The 17197-nt window shown below is 40.6% G+C and overlaps 1 protein-coding gene across 1 annotated transcript in view; it reads right to left on the bottom strand.

Annotated features, from left to right (window-relative positions):
* DMXL2 (Dmx like 2) overlaps positions 1-16526 on the bottom strand; it is a 142149-nt gene extending 125623 nt beyond the window's left edge. Inside the window, exon 1 of the mRNA XM_027099798.1 lies at positions 16102-16526. Within this exon, the coding sequence (XP_026955599.1) occupies positions 16102-16188 (87 nt within the window). The 5' untranslated portion in view covers positions 16189-16526. The remainder of the gene's footprint in view (positions 1-16101) is intronic.
* Positions 16527-17197: the final 671 nt, after the last annotated feature.

The following is a 17197-nucleotide window of genomic DNA, read 5'->3' as shown; positions in this document are numbered from 1 at the left end:
GGATTCGTGCCCTGGTCCGGGAGGATCCCACATGCCGCGGAGCGGCTGGGCCTGTGAACCATGGCCGCTGAGCCTGCACGTCCAGAGCCTGTGCTCTGCAACAGGAGAGGCCACAACAGTGAGAGGCCCACGTACCGCAAAAAAAAAAAAAAAAAAAACTTCTGAAACAGAAAAGTCAAAACCCAGATGATTTCACTGGAAAATACTACTAAAATTTACAGAATGAAACCATTTCTACCTAATCCGTGACAGAAAATAGAAAAGGAAGGAATACTTACAAACTCATTTTATGAAACCAGCATTACAATAATACCAAAACCAAACAAAAACAATATGAGGGGAAAAGACGATGGATCAAGAATGAACATAGATGCAAAAACACTCAACAGAATATTAGCAAATCAAATCTAGCCCTATATAAAAAGGATAATACACACCATAACTAAGTGGGGCTTATACCAGTAATACAAGGCTGATTTTATTTGCAAAAAAATCAATCAATGTAATCTACCACACTAATAGTTTAAAGAAGAAAAAAAATCACAAGACCATATCAATGAAAAAAACAACATTTGACAATATTCAAGATGACTTCATGATAAAAACTTCCAGCAAAAAAGAATATAAGGACATTTTTTCAATCTTATAAAGGGCAAACAAAACAAAATCTAGGACTAGTCAGTGCAGTAAGTACAATAGAGCAAATCAGACATGACTTAAGATAGGATTAGCAGGACTTCCCTGGTGGTCCAGTGGTAAAGAATCTGCCTTCCAATGCAGGGAACATGGGTTCAATCCCTGGTTGGGGAACTAAGATCCCACATGCCTCGGGGCAACTAAGCCCCAGCGCCACAACTACTGAGCCTCAACTAGAGAGCCTGCATGCTGCAAACTACAGAGCCTACACACTCTGGAGCCCACGTGCCACAACTAAAGAGAGAAAACCCACACGCCACAACTAGAGAGAAGCCCTGAGCTGCAACGAAAGATCCCCAATGTCTTAACTAAGCCCTAAAGCAGCCAAACAAACAAACAAAAAAAAGAAAGGATTAACAAATGGATTAGAAAAAACCAATTAGAATTCTAAAAAGGATGAAAAGAAAATATAGTAGAGAGGATTTTAGACATAGAACTAAAGGGAGAAGATCTAATATATATACGTATATATATTTTTTTTTTTTTTTTTTTTGGTTGCATTGGGTCTCCGTTGCTGTGAGCAAGGGCTACTCTTCGTTGTGGTGTGTGGGCTTCTCATTGCAGGGCTTCTCTTGCTGTAGAGCACGGGCTCTAGGCCCGCAGGCTTCAGTAGTTGCAGCACGTGGGCTCTAGGACATGCGGGCTTCAGTAATTGTGCTGCGGGAGCTCAGTAGTTGTGGCACATGGGCTTAGTTCTTCCATAGCAATGTGGGATCTTTCCAGACCAGGGCTCGAACCCGTGTCCCCTGCATTGGCAGGCGGATTCTCAACCACTGTGCCACCAGAGAAGTCCTAATATATTTAATGTATTAGTCTCCTGAGGTCAATGGGGCAGAAACAATATTTGAAGAGCTATTAGCTGAAAATTTTCCAGATTTGATGAAATACATCAACTCACAAATTCAAAAATTTCAAAAGTCCCAAACAGGATTAAAAAGAAAAAAAAAAGGACACCAAGACACAACACAGTAAAACACCAGAAAGACAAGAAAAACCTTACAAGCAGCTAGAGGGAAAAAAATTAAAATACAACTTCTAAAGAAGCAACAAGCTGGCAGCTCACTTCTCAACACAAACAGTGGAGGCAAGAAGATAAAGGAGTGATATCTTCAAGATGCTGAAAAGAAAATACTGCCATCCTCAACCTATGCAACCTAAGCAAAAATGTCTTTCAAGAATGAAACACAAAGGGACTTCCCTGGTGGCCCAGTGGTTAAGAATCCCCCTTCCAATGCAGGGGACGCTGGTTCGATCCCTGGTCGGGGAACTAAGATCCCACATGCCGTGGGGCAACTAAGCCGGTGCGCTCTAGAGCCCGCACACCACAATTAGAGAGCAGACACACACACAATGGAATATTACTCAGCCATAAAAAAAGAATGAAATAATGCCATTTGCAGCAACATGAATGGACCTAGAGATTATCATTATCTCTGATTATCATTATCTCTGATGTAAGTCAGAGAGAGAAACACAAATATCATATGATATCACTTATATGTGGAATCTAAAAAAAGATACAAATGAACTTATTAACAAAACAGAAATAGACTCACAGACCAGAAAACAAACTTATGGTTACCAAAGGGGGAAGGTGAGGCAGGGATGAAGTAGAAATTTTGAATTAACAGATAAAATAAACAACAAGGACCTACTCTATAGCATAGGAAACTATACTCAATATCTTGTAATAACCTATAATGGAAAAGAATCTGAAAAAGAATATACATATATGTATATGTATAACTGAATCACTTTGCTGTATACCTGAAACACTATAAATCAACTGTACTTCAATTTAAAAAAAAATTTTTAATAAATAAAAATAAATTAAAAATAGCTTTGTGGTATGCAGGTAATGTAAGTCTTAAGAATATAATACTTACATCCTTAAATGTATATATTAGAAAAAGAGGCTGGAATGTTTATCTCAAATTAAGAAGAAAACAGCAAAACTAATCCAAATAAAGCAGAAAGAAGGAAATAATAAATCAAGAATAAGAGTTAATGAAATAGAAAATAAATATATAACGGAAAGAACTAGTAAAGTTAGAAGTGGGTTATTTTAAAAGATTAATTAGGGCTTCCCTGGTGGCGCAGTGGTTGAGAGTCCGCCTGCCGATGCAGGGGACGCGGGTTCATGCCCCGGTCCGGGAAGATCCCACATGCCGCGGAGCGGCTGGGCCCGTGAGCCATGGCCGCTGAGCCTGCGCGTCCGGAGCCTATGCTCCGCAACGGGAGAGGCCACGGCAGTAAGAGGCCCACGTACTGCAAAAAAACCCAAAAAAACAAACAAAAAAGATTAATTAGGTTGATAAACCTCTACTGAAGGAAAAGAGGAGCCACAAATAACCAATGATAGTAAACAGAAAAGAAGCAATATAACAGATGCTGCAAACCTCAAAAAGATAATAAGAGGTGGCTCTGAACAATTTTAAATTAATAAATTTGAATATCTACACAAAAGAATATATTCTTACAAAAATAACTACCCAAAACTCATTCAGGAAAAAAATACAGATAAGCATTCTGAAATCAAATAAGCCTCCTCCATGAGGCCTCCGTCCACTTTACCAAAATGGTAAGAGGGGCTATCTCTGGATTGGACAATTACAAATGATTTTATCTTTCTTCTACATTTTTCAAACTATCTACAAGGGCATGTGTTACTTTTTAAATTTTAAGGGGAGAAAAAAGAACTTGGAGCCTTAGGTTCCAGTCCTTTTTTTTTTCCTCTCTCATTGAAGTATAGTTGATTTACAATATTATGTTAGTTTCAGGTGTAGAGCACAGCGATTCAGTATTCTAATGGAGTACAATTATAGATTATACTCCATCAAAAGTTATTACAAGATAATAGCTATAATTCCCTGTGTTTTACAATATATCCTTGTTGCTTACCTATTTTATATATAGTACTTTGTATCTCTTAATCCCATTCTTCTAATGTGCCCCTCCCTCCTTCCCTCTCCCCTTTGGTAACCACTAGTTTGTTTTCTATATCTGAGTCTGTTTCTGTTTTGCATATCATTTGTTTACATTAATTTTTAGATTCCACATATAAGTGATATACAGTATTTGTCTTTTTCTGACTTATCTCACTAAGCATAGTATCCTCTAGGTCCATCCACATTGCTACAAATGGCAGAATTTCATTCTTTTTTATGGTTGAGTACTATTCCATTGTGTATATATGTATCACATCTTCTTTATCCATTCATCTGTTGATGGACACCTGGGTTGCTTCCGTATCTTAGCTATTATAAATAGTGCTGCTGTAAACATTGGGGTGCAGGTGTCTTTTCAACTTAGTGTTTTCATTTTTTCTGGATATATACTCAGAAGTGGAACTACTGGATCATATGGTAGTTCTATTTTTAGTTTTTTGAGGAACTGTTTTCCATAGTGTCTGCATCACCATTTACATTCCTACCAACAGTGTACAAGGGTTCCCTTTTCTCTACATACTCTCCAACATGTATTTGTAGACTTTTTGATGACAGCCATTCTGACAGGTGTGAGGTGATACCTTGTTGTTTTGATGTGCATTTCTCTAATAATTATCAATGTTGAGCATTTTTTTATATGCCTGTTAGCCATCTGTATGTCTTCTTTGCAAAAAAATGTCTATTCAGGTCTTCTGCCCATTTTTTTTATTAGGTTGTTTGTTTTTTTGATTTTTTTTTTACCTATATATTTTGGAAATTATCCCCTTGTCAGTCATATCATTTGCAAATATTTTCCATTCCATAGGATGTCTTTTGGTTTTGTTGATGATTTCCTTTGCTGTGTAAAAGCTTTTAAGCTTAATTAGGTCCCATTTGTTTATTGGTTCCAGTCTTAATTCTGCCACAGGGTCTGCTGTGTAGCTTTGATTAAATTCTTTAATTCCTAGATCTAACATTCCTATACTAGATCTAAACTATAAAACATTTCATTTCACATACCAATTTAACATACAAGATGGATATTAATCCTTCCATTTCAAAAAAAATTGTGTTTCTATATATCAACCACATGCAACTGGCACTATTAAATACTACCAGAAAGAAGGGCTGTAATTCAACTACTTTACCAATTTAACTAGTTTATACCTTAAAACAACATACACCAACAGAGTACAACAGTGCATATTTAATAGCTGGTTTGCCTTAGAGGGTATGCACAATGCCTAGGCACTCAAATATTTTTTGAATCAAGGATGACCAGGAAGTTAGGCTAAACAAAATTCTACTAGGAAAAGGAAACTTTCCTTCTTACTTTCTATATTTCAACATTGTTTGAATTATGAGTTTTTCACAAGGTAGATATTATATTAATAATGTTAAAACAAAAAATTGAGTTCTTTATGGTTTTTGTTTGCTTTTTGATTTTAATGGCCAAATTGGGCTTTTGATTATATAAAATTTTTCTAGCATAAAATGACAGCCATGTTTAAATGTTCCATTTGTCTATGTATTAGCACATTCTTCTTTTTCCTTTGGCTGCACCCCACGGCTTTCCCTGACCAGGGACTGCACCCTCATCCTCGGCAGTGAAAGCACGGAGTCCTAACCACTGGACCACCAGGGAATTCCCAACATTCTTAAAATTACTTTCTAAAGAAAATCTTGCTTCTAATATGGTACTGGCACAAAAACAGAACTATAGATCGATGGAACAGGATAGAAAGCCCAGAGATAAACCCACGCACATATGGTCACCTTATCTTTGATAAAGGAGGCAGGAATGTACAGTGGAGAAAGGACAGCCTCTTCAATAAGTGGTGCTGGTAAAACTGGACAGGTACATGTAAAAGTATGAGATTAGAACACTCCCTAACATAATACACAAAAATAAGCTCAAAATGGATTAAAGACCTAAATGTAAGGCCAGAAACTATCAAACTCTTAGAGGAAAATATAGGCAGGACACTCCATGACATAAATAACAGCAAGATCCTTTTTGACCCACCTCCTAGAGAAATGGAAATAAAAACAAAAATAAACAAATGGACCTAATGAAACTTCAAAGCTTTTGCACAGCAAAGGAAACCATAAACAAGACCAAAAGACAACCCTCAGAATGGGAGAAAATATTTGCAAATGAAGCAACTGACAAAGGATTAATCTCCAAAATTTACAAGCAGCTCATGCAGCTCAATAACAAAAAAACAAACAACCCAATCCAAACATGGGCAGAAGACCTAAATAGACATTTCTCCAAAGAAGATATACAGATTGCCAACAAACACATGAAAGAATGCTCAACATCATTAATCATTAGAGAAATGCAAATCAAAACTACAATGAGATATCATCTCACACCGGTCAGAATGGCCATCATCAAAAAATCTAGACACAGTAAATGCTGGAGAGGGTGTGGAGAAAAGGGAACACTTTTGCACTGCTGGTGGGAATGTAAATTGGTACAGCCACTATGGAGAACAGTATGGAGGTTCCTTAAAAAACTACAAATAGAACTACCATATGACCCAGCAATCCCACTACTGGGCATATACCCTGAGAAAACCATAATTTAAAAAGAGTCATGTACCAAAATGTTCATTGCAGCTCTATTTACAATAGCCAGGAGATGGAAGCAACCTAAGTGTCCATCAGCAGATGAATGTATAAAGAAGATGTGGCACATATATACGATGGAATATTACTCAGCCATAAAAAGAAATGAAATTGAGTTATTTGTAGTGAGGTGGATGGACCTAAGTGTCTGTCATATAGAGTGAAGTAAGTCAGAAAGAGAAAGACAAATACCGTATGCTAACACATATATATATGGAATCTAAGAGAAAAAAAAGGTCATGAAGAACCTAAGGGTAAGATGGGAATAAAGACACAGACCTACTAGAGAATGGACTTGAGGATATGGGGAGGGGGAAGGGTGAGCTGTGACAGGGCGAGAGAGAGTCATGGACATAAACACACTAACAAACGTAAGGTAGATAGCTAGTGGGAAGCAGCCGCACGGCACAGGGATATCGGCTTGGTGCTTTGTGACCGCCTGGAGGGGTAGGATAGGGAGGGTGGGAGGGAGGGAGACGCAAGAGGGAAGAGATATGGGAACATATGTATATGTATAACTGATTCACTTTGTTATAAAGCAGAAACTAACACACCATTGTAAAGCAATTATACCCCAATAAAGATGTTAAAAAAAAAAAAAAAAAAGAATATTCCTTTGGCTGAGTTCAGTTTACCACCAGGTGGGGCAACCACCTCAATCTTGTCTTTGTCAGGCTCCTCAATTTTCAATTCCAGGCCCAGCTCAGCTATTTTTTAAAATCTGTAACTCTTAAAATAAAAAATCTCTACAAGGCCTCCATGGTGGCGCAGTGGTTGAGAATCTGCCTGCCAATGCAGGGGGCACGGGTTTGAGCCCTGGTGTGGGAAGATTCCACATGCCGCGGAGCAACTAGGCCCGTGAGCCACAACTACCGAGCCTGCGCGTCTGGAGCCTGTGCTCTGCAACAAGAGAGGCCGCGACAGTGGGAGGCCCGCGCACCGCAAGGAAGAGCAGCCCCTGCTCTCCGCAACTAGAGAAAGCTCTCGCACAGAAACGAAGACCCAACACAGCCAAAAATAAATAAATAAATAAATAAATATTTTTTTTAAAATCTCCACAGTCCAGGTATTAGGTTAATCTCTAATTTTTTATGTATTAAAGTCTTTCAAAAGCAAAATTGTGAAAATTTTATAACTGCTTAATAGGCACATAATTTGTCAATTCCTCTCAATACATTAATATGCATCCTTAGATTAAACCAGACCAGCTAAGCTTTATACCTGGATTGTATTCTCTTAGCTCTCCCTGCCTCCAACCTATAAAATTCATTTATCTAAATATGGCCTAATGCCATTGACCTATATCAAAAAGTATTGTAAAAAATAGCCTTATAAAAGTGGTCACCATATTTACTCTAAAGATGTTGTATATTACACTAAGCGCCGTTTCTATTTACTAATTTATTGGGTACGATTTTGTACCCAATAAATTTTTGTTCTAGGTGCTAATGAAATAGCAGTAAAGGTCTTTTCTCTGAGTGAAAAAAGAAGTCATTTGAAAATTTTGAACGAGAGACTAATAAGATCCGATTTATACAGTAACAGGATCATTCCACTATTATGTTGAAAATAAACTGAAGAAGTATAAGACTAAAGGCAGAGGAGGCAAGGAGACCTGTTAAGAGCCTATTGCCATAATCTTGGAAAGAGATGATGGTGCCCTGGACCAGGGTGGTAGCAGCACAGGTGATAAGTGGACAGATTCTGGATGCATTTTGAAGGTATAGCCAACAGAAGTTGCCAACATTAGATCTGGGGTGTAAATGAAAGAAAACAGTGAAAGATTCCAAGGCAACTAGAAAAAAAAAAAGGTAAGGTAGCCACTTACTGCTTTAGAGAAGGCTGGAGGAAGAGAATGTTATGAGACAGCTATTAGACATTCAAAAGGGAGATGTCAAAGAAAAGCTGGATACAGAAATCTGAAATCAGGTTGAGAAGGAGTACTTAAGGGAAGTAAAGGACAACCAGCAGAGCTAAGTAAAGAAATTATTTCAATGAGGAAGAAAAAGCAATTTTACAAGACAGAAAAGGAGAAACTGTTAGAGCAATGTGCTTGAGTAGATAAGAGGGGATGGGACCTGGGATATTAATTGGGGTTTCTCACAACTGCAGCAGTATTGACATTTTAGGCTGAGTAATTCTTCATTGTGGGGAGCTGTCTTGCACATAATAGGATGTTTATCAGGGTCTCTGGCCTCTGCCCACTAGATGCTAGTCCTTCCCTACAACCTTGTCAACAATCAAAAATGTCTCCAGACACTGCCAAACGTCCCAGGGGGCAAAATCACTCCCAATTTAAGATCATCGGTACCAATGGAGGAACTGGCCTTTCCTGGAAACACTGACAATTCATTCATATAAAAGATGCTACGGTTACAGTACATGACAGTAACTTTAATATCTCCTTCTGATTAGATCCTCCTAAGTACAGATATAGTCAAGGCCAGAGAAGACATGAGGAAGGTGCCAGCATATAACAAAACCGAAGTCATTACTCCTAGGAAGATGTCAGCATTTTGTTATTGAAATGCAGAGACCATATAAGCTATGTGTGTCTTTGAACTTAGTCTAAGCCAAAACTTTTATGTTTTGGGGAAAGGGGGGTCCAATCTATGCCGCCTTGCATAATGCCCATATAGTTTCAGGTTTCCTGGGTTTCTTCTAAAATCACAAGAGGAAAGCGTCATGACTTAGTATGAATTAAATTAAATATCATTCCTGAGAAGGCTCAATTTTTAGAGGAATAGCCCAAAAGGAACACATCTCCAATGATAATCTAAGAGGATGATATTTATGCCTTTCAAATCACCCCACCAAATTATCATGTAGTGTTTAAAGGAGTCTGGTTCTATTCAGTGACCCCTTTATACCTAGTGACTTCTCCATCAAAGAGATATAAGCTAACCATATTTTTAGGTGTTTAGGATGGAGGCAAAGGGGAGCATTAAAGGAGCCTTTAGCAACCATGAAATGAGAAAGTTTGAGAATAAAAGCACAGTCAATTGGTTTCACATATTATACGTCAAGTGCCAGGGTTACATGAGCTATCTCTAAGAGCAAGAAAATACAGTCACACCACCTGTGAAAGTTGCACCTGCCTCCCTGCTTCCTCAATAACAAGTCCTATCCTGTTATATCACAAATTAGGGATCCAGAGCAAAAATAAAATGAAAAAAAGATACTACAAACTCAAAATGATTGAAAACCCTAAAACTTCTATTAAAATATTTAGTTTCCAAACTTGTTTAAAAAATAAGCCACAAAAAAATAAGCTAGAAGAGCCTTACTTGAATCTGAATTACAGGTATTCTCTATTATTATCCCCTTTCAAACACTACCTTGCTTTCTATCACAGAAGGAAATTAAATTGGTCAGGCACGACTTGTTTTTCCACTGCACCATTACTGTTGTAACCCAACATCCTATACTCTTTTTGATGATTAAATACTGAGACTCTGGGCTTCCCTGGTGGCCCAGTGGTTGAGAGTCCGCCTGCCGATGCAGGGGACACGGGTTCGTGCCCCAGTCCGGGAAGATCCCACGTGCCGCGGAGCGGCTGGGCCCGTGAGCCATGGCCGCTGAGCCTGCGCGTGCGGAGCCTGTGCTCCGCAACGGGAGAGGCCACAGCAGTGAGAGGCCCGCATACCGCAACAAAAAAAAAAATACTGAGACTCTGATTTGTTCTAAAAGTTTCTCAAGATCCAAATTAAGATACTGATTATAATTTCTTCTTTTAATTGAAGTATTTACATATTTACAATGTTGTGTTAGTTTCAAGGGTACAGCAAAGTGATTCAGTTATACATATGTATGTATACATTCTTTTTCAGATTCTTTTCCATTATAGGTTATTACACGATATTGAGTATAGTTCCCTGTGCTCTACAGTAGGTCCTTGTTGTTTACTTATTTTATATATAGTCGTGTGTATGTTAATCCCAAACTCCTCATTTTTCTCCCCCCATCCCCACTATCCCCTTTGATAACCATAAGTTTGTTTTCTATGTCTGTGAGTCTATATCTGTTTTGCAAATAAGTTCGTTTGTATCAATTTTTTAGATAATTTCTAAAGTCATCCTTCAAATACTCAAAAAGCTAAGAACAGAAAGTAAAGGAGTAAATCTATTTAGTGGGTGGTTGAGTACCATCACCCTGGCCCATCTCCCACTCTGCACTGTACTCTGACAGTACCATCTACCAGATACTGAGGATACAATCATAAACAAGAGCCTCCTTCTCGACTGTGAGCCCGAACAAGAACCACTACTTCACAAAGGCTCTGCATGGCTTAATCCCTGAGGCAGAAAGGAAGTCAGGCTCCCTGACTGTAGAGTCTGACCAACAGTCTTGTACATACATACAAGTGGCAGGGCACAGAGGCGCTAGACCTATATCCTCACCACAATCACTTTATGTTTCTGGTCCGTCTTCTCTTTTGCCCCTTGGAAATCTCTAGAGAGGTCTGTATAAATGCCATCCAAGGTCTGAATAGTTAAAGAGAACCTAATTTAAGAACCTCATTTTACAGATGAAAAACCTAAAAAGTTTCAGCAATTTGGCCAATGTCATATAAGTAGTTGGTCTCTGACTTCCCATTTCTGAAGAGGCATTATTTGGGGTTATACCGGAGTTTCAGGGTAGCTGCTAGGAGTCTTCTCACTCTAGAAGGCAGGCTAATTGACAATCTACCTAGGGACATAAGTAAAAACTTATAGAACCTCATATTCACCTACAGGCTGACAGCAAACACAAGGCCACAAACTCTAAAAGATATCAATTTAAATAAACAAGAAGCTACTCTCCAAGAATAAATGGGCCAATTTCTCTTGGGAAACAAGCCCGTTCTAAATTCTTGACTTCTGTCCTTCCCTTTATTCTCAGCATAGGCTGTCAATAGGTAAAGTCATTATACCTATTGATAACTAGCCAGTACAAAAGCATTTTTCTGTCCAACTCTCCAATTCCCCTGGCCAAAAGTGATCTTTTATTCCTTCTGAATTCCCACAAGAATTTAAGTGCCTCACAATACCACACAGCTGACCTGCTGTGGTTAAGTATACATCTTAACTCCCCTAGTAGATAGATTACCAGCTTCCTAAACTTTTTTAGTAAACTCCCTGAAATCTGGACTATTTTTTTTTGTTCTTTTTTATTATTTTTTTTAATCTCCACAGAGCCACACACATCCATGTGTTCAGCAAACATTTGTAAATGTATAAACAAGCTGATTATTTTCAAAGTTCGGTGTTGCCATAATTCTAGGACTAGAATGTTATTATGCTACAGTAGAATAAAAATATATCTAAATGCCAAAAAAAGGTCATATATGACATATATAACATGTAACATAACATTATCTTCTAACTTTTAAATAAATGTTTTTTCATTCATTTCATTCACTACTAGAAAAAACAAAAACAAAAGTCAAGAATGTCAGAATACAAATATATTTTCCTAAAAAGCTAAGGGTAATGTTTGCAAATCGTATTTTTCAAAATTCTAACAGTATTCGCTACTTAATAAAGAAGCCCTGTGGGGTGTTTTTAAAGTCCTGTGTTTTGTTTTGTTTTTTTAATCACTTTTGTGAAGGAACAGTCACCCAATAATGTATCCTTTATATCACACCACTCCTTGGCTTTTGTTGTTCTTACCATCTAGAAATGCCTAATACTACTCTGTCTTTCCAAGTGTCAATCTTTCATGAAATCTTTTATCTTCCCAACTACATGTGATCTCTTTCACCTGACTTACATTGTAATTATGTACATCATTTTTTATCTCTGCCAGTATATTATAAGCCCCCTGAAAGTGGAAATGACTTACTAATTTTTGTAAACTTTTTTCATCAATGTATTGAATTCATATCAGAATGCAGTAACATCAACTGCCCCTATATGTCTGAAAATATAGTCTGTACCCCTTAGGTGAACAAAATATTTTAATTATATTAATAATCATCATGTACCATCACTATTTTAATTAATATTCTAATGCTTACAGAAAAGTAAAGTAAAAAAAAACTAAGGACTATTTTCAGAAAGTAATAAACAACATAAATAAGGAGAAATTTAAACTATCTGTTGCATTAAGCCTTAAAACAGCCACTTACCTGTTAGAAGGTAGTTGGAAATGTATCGATGGCAAAATAAACTACAACAAAGCTCATACATCAACCTGTGGACTACCTGGGACCTGACTTATTACAGGATAACAATATTTCCCAGGACTTAGATCTTATATTGAAAAGAACAGAATGATCAAAAGGTGATATTTATACAAGTGTATTTATAAAATTACAATTGAGTGTTTTAAAAAACTCCTAACTGCCAAAACACAAGTAAAAACCATCACAGCCCACATGCTAGCACTAAAAGTACTCATCACTGGGTTTGTCCACTACCAACTGCATCACCATGTCAACACAGTAGAGATCGTGCCCTGACAACATAACCAAGCAGACATTCACTGCCCAGCCGATCACACCACCACCACCCACCACCTCCCATGCACAGTGCAATATATATATAACAGATTGTTTTTCAATTACAATGTCATGAACACTTCAAAATTCTTTTAGAACAATTCCTTTTCAAAAACTTTGCTTATATTGGGGCTTCCCTGGTGGCGCAGTGGTTGAGAGTCCGCCTGCCGATGCAGGGGACACGGGTTCGTGCCCCGGTCCGGGAAGATCCCACATGCCGCGGAGCGGCTGGGCCCGTGAGCCATGGCCGCTGAGCCTGCGCGTCCGGAGCCTGTGCCCCACAACGGGAGAGGCCACAGCAGTGAGAGGCCCACGTACCGAAAAATTTAAAAAAAAAAAAACTTTGCTTATAGACTCTGAAATAAATGATCTGCCCTATTTTGAAAAGGTCCTCAGGTTACCACTGGCTAGCTCCAAGACAGTCTTACCTTCTACACTGGCCATGTCTAGACCCTCCCCACATATACACACCCTTCAGAGCAAGAACTCTGACAGGAAAGAAACATGCTACAGAGAAAAGCCCACCAGATGAGAAGTCACAAGACCTCCATTCCAGTGCGGGCTGGTCCCCTTGTTAGTCATCTGACCCAGAACTAAAGTTTTTTCATCTGATTGCTATACAAATCAAATGGCATGCTCTACATAAAGGAGTTTTACCTTTTCTTTTAATTTCATTTTTACTATACTAACACAGGCATTGAAATAATTGTTAGCTGATTCCTGAGTACTTGAAAACAGCTTGTTCTCATTTTTTCAAGCAACTCTGTTCTTCATAGAGTCCAAAAGGTCATTTCTAGTTCAAGGCAAAATTATAACTGGATCAGTGTATTCAAAACTAAGATATTGGGACTTCCCTGGTGGTCCAGTGGGTAACACTCCATGCTCCCAATGCAGGGGGCCAGGGTTTGATCCCCGGTCGGGGAACTAGATCCCACATGCATGCCACAACTAAGAGTTCACATGCCGCAACTAAGAAGCCTACATGCCGCATCTAAAGATCCCACATGCCGCAACTAAGACCAGGCACAACCAAAATAAATAAATAAATATATTTTTAAAAACTAAGATATTAAAATGAGATGGTGTGCAACATGGGTGTGTAAATGCCAAAGGGCCAAAATAATCAGTGTCACAGGCAGGCATCCTAAACCAGGTAAATTTTGAGTCATTATTTGGGAAAACAAAACGCAAGAATTCTCTTGTTGCAACATAAAAATGTAGGCTAGAGTGAGAAGATTGGTATGTCTAGAGCAGAGAGGCCAAGGTGAGGAGTATATATAATCAAATGTAAAGTCAAAGATGGCAGAAGAATATCTGACAAATTTAAATTTCACACCACAGCTCTTAGAAACAACTACATACTCTTGAGCCAAGAATGATATGGTGAAATGCTCTTTGAAGATTATTATACCAGCAGCTGTGTGGAGGATGAATTGAAGTGATCAGAGATGTCAGGAAACCAGTTTGGAAGTTTTTAATATTAAGTAATACAAATAAGGTTCTACAATAATCTGGTAACTAAGGACATGAAAAGGGGTAAATCTGGTAGTCACTGCAGAGAGTCAGCTAGATTTGGTGACAGGTTGAAAGAGGGAGGTGGAAAAAGATTTGAAAATGATTCCAAGGACCTGGTCATGAGCAGCCTACAGCATAACCACACCTGTGCAGCACTAATGGTTCTGGCATTGGCTTTTCCAGACTGCACCTGAACCTGTTTAGCCCTATATACCAGCCTCACAATGAGACACCACTCTACCTTAGATGGAAACAGAAAACTACCACGACCATAATAGTGTGGAGATACCCCATAAGCCAAGAGTTCAGATTCATTTCTTGATGGAGAAAGCCTGGGGAACTTCCTCCCCACATACACAACTAGAGGAGAGGGAAATTTCTTCTCTCTATGCCCCCCAAATTGTCTACACACTTGAAGCCCAAGCTCAACACTATATGGATCTTTCAGGTCACAAGTACACAAAACACAGATGACACCATTGATAGGGATAGGTGTAACAATATAAGTCAGGCAAATTATATTTTTTAAGGGTTCATTCTAAACTGGTACAAAGCCAAGTTGATTACATTTAAAATTAAAATGGCCAGAAAACAATCTTATGGGGTTATTTCTAATGTATCACAATGTTAGATAAACTCTGCTCCTGAATGCACTGTGCTACATAATGATTCTGCAGTTTTGCAGAAGCTTTTCTTATTTCTGCAGCTTTAAAAACATGCTACTGGAAAGCAGACATCAGATCAGAGTGTTTTTCTTGTCTAAAAACATACCGTTATGCTATTTCCAATTTCATCAAAGAGAATGATTATTAACAACAATGTGTATTTAATCGAGGTCTAACTGTCTACAGTTCCTTCCAAGGAGGACCATGTCTAAATTTAACACAAAAAAGAAACTCATGTTAATCCATGGGAGTCTCTCTGTGGGTAAATGAAGCTCTAGAGCTTGGTTTGAATTGGCTATACTAACAACATTCCATTCTCAAAAGGATTAATCCATCCAAGCTCCTTGAGAAACATGTCTATTTCATCCAGATTTTTAAGAGGTTCTAACACATTATCGTTTACATACACTTTAATCTCACAAACAGGAAAAACACTGTCATAAAATTTTCACATTGCCCTATCTTTAAAACAAACCAACCAGCCTACCTTGCAAACGGATTAAAATATTATCTAGGGAGGTTACCAAACCGTGATCTCGTCATAAATAAGAGCTCTCCAGACCGCTGTCACTCTAATTATTCTATTCTAAATTTCTCGGAAGCAGAGAATGAATTTTTCCATTTTCTTGTTGGAATTAAGGTTCTGCACATCAGGAGGTACGGAGGGTTGGGCTTAAAGCCACCGGCTCCAGCGGCTCCTCAATGTCCTAACACAACGGGCAGGGGGAGCCAGACGCAGCATCGCCTCCACGCTCCGCGAGGAGACAAGACCGAGTCTCTGCGCCTCCAAACCCAGAGCAGGTGCGAAACGGACGCAGGTGCGAAACGGACGCAGGTGCGAAACGGACGCTCTGGGCTTTCAGCGGTTTCACCTTCCTCCACCACAGACCCGGGGCCATCCTAGGAGACGAACCGTCTGGTGCAGTCACCCCCGGGGCCCGTTTGCTGAGGGCGGACAGGGCGGTGGATTCCTCAACCTTTCCCCTGACTGGCAATTTCCTACAGCAGCCGCAGGAATCACAGTCCCACGGCCCGCCCCGCTAAATTGGGGTGCAAAGGGGACTCGGGTGGGGCCTACCAACACCTCGCAGCCTCCCGGGGAGGCGTGGGCCGGGGACAGGGGGTCTTGGCCCCCGCGTAGAGACTGCGGTCTCTCCCCCTCGGGCTCCCGGACACCGCTCACCGTGAAGGGGACATCTTCGACGCTGCCCACGGAATAGCAGTTGTCTCCAGGGTTGACAGCTCCGGTGAGGACCTGATGTAGATGCATCTCCAGAGCCCCGGCTGGCCAGGCGAACGCACTAGAAGACTGAACGAGCCCCGCTCCCGGTCCTCCTCCGCCCGCGAGAGCGCTTCCCGCTCCGCCTCCCTCGGGACCCACCCCGCCGCGGCTCGGGCTTAAGGCCTCGCCCCCCTTTTGCCTTCCCCCAGCCTGGTCCCAGCCATGGGAGCTCCTCGACCGCCGCCGCCGCCGCCGCAGCTGCCGCCGCCCGGATCGCCTCTCGGCTGCGGAAGTGCCCGGATGCTCCCACTGCCTGCTGCACCGGCGCACAAATGCGGGAGGAGGGCAAGGCTGCTTGTGAAGTGGGGAGGGCGGAGGGGGAGGGGCTGGGGAGCGCGCGGCCGGGCGCGTGCTGGAAGGGACGCTCCACCCGAGGGAGATGGGCGGCGCGCGCGTCCACCCTGGGGGCAGCGCCAGTCGACTGGAAGGGTAAATCCCTCCTTCCGCTGCTAAACCCTTAGCTCAGTCCTCCCCCGCCCCGCGTTTGCGCGTGCGCGCGCAGAGGTTTCCAGGGCAATTGCGCGCGCCGCGCGGATCCTTGTCCCGGGATTGCGCGCGCAGAGGTGCGGGAATTCCCTTGGAGCCTCCAGGCTGCGGCCGCTGGGGGCGGTCGTGGGGGTGGCCGCAGGGCGGAGCGGAGGTCGCTCCGGGCCAAGCCGCAGTCCCTCTCCGGAGAAGCACCGCAAGCATGCTTCGATGAGTCTTTAATCCATTACCAAGTACACTGCATTATGGTCAGTGCAGTTGACTTCAGGAGGACACCCGTCAGCGGAAAATTCACCTCGGGAAATCTTAGATCCCTTAGGGCTTTTTTCAAGTACAGTGCATAAGATATTTTACTTTATGTAAACAATAGAAACATCTTGCAACTGTGTAGAGAAGCCGTACTCCCCTAACAGCAAATTATTTTGTTCCCACCTTTTGTAACGGTTGTTCTAGACAGCGAAAGGGCCCCCTGGAATGAGTGACTCCTCTAGGCTCTTTTTTCATGCGCGAT

The sequence above is a fragment of the Aethalodelphis obliquidens genome, unplaced genomic scaffold, assembly GCF_003676395.1.
Source record: "Aethalodelphis obliquidens isolate GAN/ISIS:26980383/991018 unplaced genomic scaffold, ASM367639v1 scaffold142, whole genome shotgun sequence".
Taxonomy (NCBI): domain Eukaryota; kingdom Metazoa; phylum Chordata; class Mammalia; order Artiodactyla; family Delphinidae; genus Aethalodelphis; species Aethalodelphis obliquidens.
Note: the sequence above shows the minus strand (reverse complement) of the source record. Positions and strands in the feature narration are given on the sequence as shown.